At 52.6% G+C, this 1,671-nt stretch overlaps 1 protein-coding gene across 1 annotated transcript; it reads left to right on the top strand.

The window, feature by feature from the left end:
* On the top strand, positions 1–867 carry LOC127294502 (uncharacterized). Its single transcript, XM_051324337.2, has one exon. The coding sequence runs from the start codon at positions 109–111 to the stop codon at positions 454–456; it is 348 nt and encodes a 115-aa protein (XP_051180297.1). The 5' UTR covers positions 1–108; the 3' UTR covers positions 457–867.
* The last annotated feature ends 804 nt before the right edge of the window (positions 868–1,671 follow it).

The raw sequence follows: 1,671 nt of genomic DNA, 5'->3' as shown, positions 1-1,671 counted from the left end.
ACCACCATAGCCACAAGCTCCATCTTGCATCCTCGTCACCAGCCAACAACTTCTAGCAGAAGCTTACGAGCAAAGCAAAGCGTCACGTACCGCACCGAGCAAGCAGCAATGGCCATGGCCCCGACCGCCTCCGCCGTCTCCTTCGCCGCCGCGCGCCCCTCGGCTGGAGCGTCATCCCGTCCCCGCGCCGCCTCCGCCGGCCGCGTCAGCGCGGGCCAGCCCGAGGGCGGCAAGTGGTGGGCGCCGCTGGTCGGCTGGTCCGGGAAGGCCGACTACATCGAGCCGGCCACGGCGATGGTCGTCGAGGAGGAGAAGGCGGCGGCGGCCAGGCCCTTCGTGGGCGGGCTCACGGAGGAGAAGGCCCGCCAGCTGCGGGCGCGCATGGTGGAGACGGAGAGCTTCCACGACGCCATGTACCACTCCGCCATCGCCTCCCGCCTCGCGCGCTCCTCCTAGGCCCGCCGCCGCCGCCAACCAACTCGCCGACATCGCAAGTTGCCCGAGCGCATGTATGTACATAGCTGTTGTGTTTCCTCTTTGGATCTGGGAATCGTCTCCCCGTAGTAGTTGTTGTTGGGGATCGATGGCCTTCAAGTTTTAGTAAATGGAGGAGGGGGTAGATGAGAGGAGCGGAGGGGTCTGGTTTTAGGGATCCCTTCGTCTCCGTCTCCCACCGCGAAGCTCCCCGATCTGCATTTTAGTTTGCTTTGCGTGGTTAGAACAAGCGCTGATGTGATTCCCCCTTGTGTTATGTTAGAGCATTTGGGATCTGGGATTACTACTTGTTGTCAGATCTGCCGGATTTGTGTGTTGTAAGATAAGATCTGAACGTCTACGAAATCTCGATCTGAACATCTTTGCGCCCAACCCCGTGTGTTGATTTGTCCTTGATTGCAAGAAGAAAAAGAGGAAGTTTTGCTGTACCTTACGTGTCGATTCAGTTTGGTTCCTTGGCGGTTTGGGACTGTATGGGACTCGCTTTGGATCGATTCTGGATCTGGAGCAGATCTGGGAGCATTTTATTTTCTGAAAAAATTAGCTTGACAACATCATTATCGACAATGATTGTACTCTACCAACCTCTAGAGAATGGTTATATTCGGTTGGGTTGGGCAGACTAGATGTCTCGATGAACTCAACTGAACTCATAGCTTGCATTTTAGATCCTTCTTAATACCGTCTGACTAATTCCACTCACCTTTCTCGGCCTCCACTAGATGGACAAGTGAACTGAAAATTCACAATTACTTTACGTGCCACTAGTAAGCAAATCATGCTTGCAGGATGAACTGAACTCAACTCCTAGCTTCGCATCACATTAACTGATAATAAACCTTCCGAGTTCAGATAAAGAGAAAAACTGATGAACCTTCCCGTGAGTCCGTGACCAACAACCAGATAAAGAGGACGTGCATTATCCTTTTCTTTAATCCCACAGGCCGTTCTCTGCCTCTAATATATCGACCAATCAATTGCAAATCTCTGATTCGACCCACTACTTTATGTGCCACTTGTGAGCAAACCCTCCGCTTGCCCGGCAGCTTTCGTTACTTAATCTGATGCAACTGAGCACTGTGGCCGTACTTAATCTCAAACGGCACTTTCACTTGTTAATCAGTGTGATGGTTACCGGCGTGTGCGTGTTTCCTCTCTCCGAAGAATACTCTCAGT

This window comes from Lolium perenne, chromosome 1 (genome assembly GCF_019359855.2).
Source record: "Lolium perenne isolate Kyuss_39 chromosome 1, Kyuss_2.0, whole genome shotgun sequence".
Lineage (NCBI taxonomy): Eukaryota > Viridiplantae > Streptophyta > Magnoliopsida > Poales > Poaceae > Lolium > Lolium perenne.
This window is presented reverse-complemented; position numbering and strand designations above follow the sequence as displayed.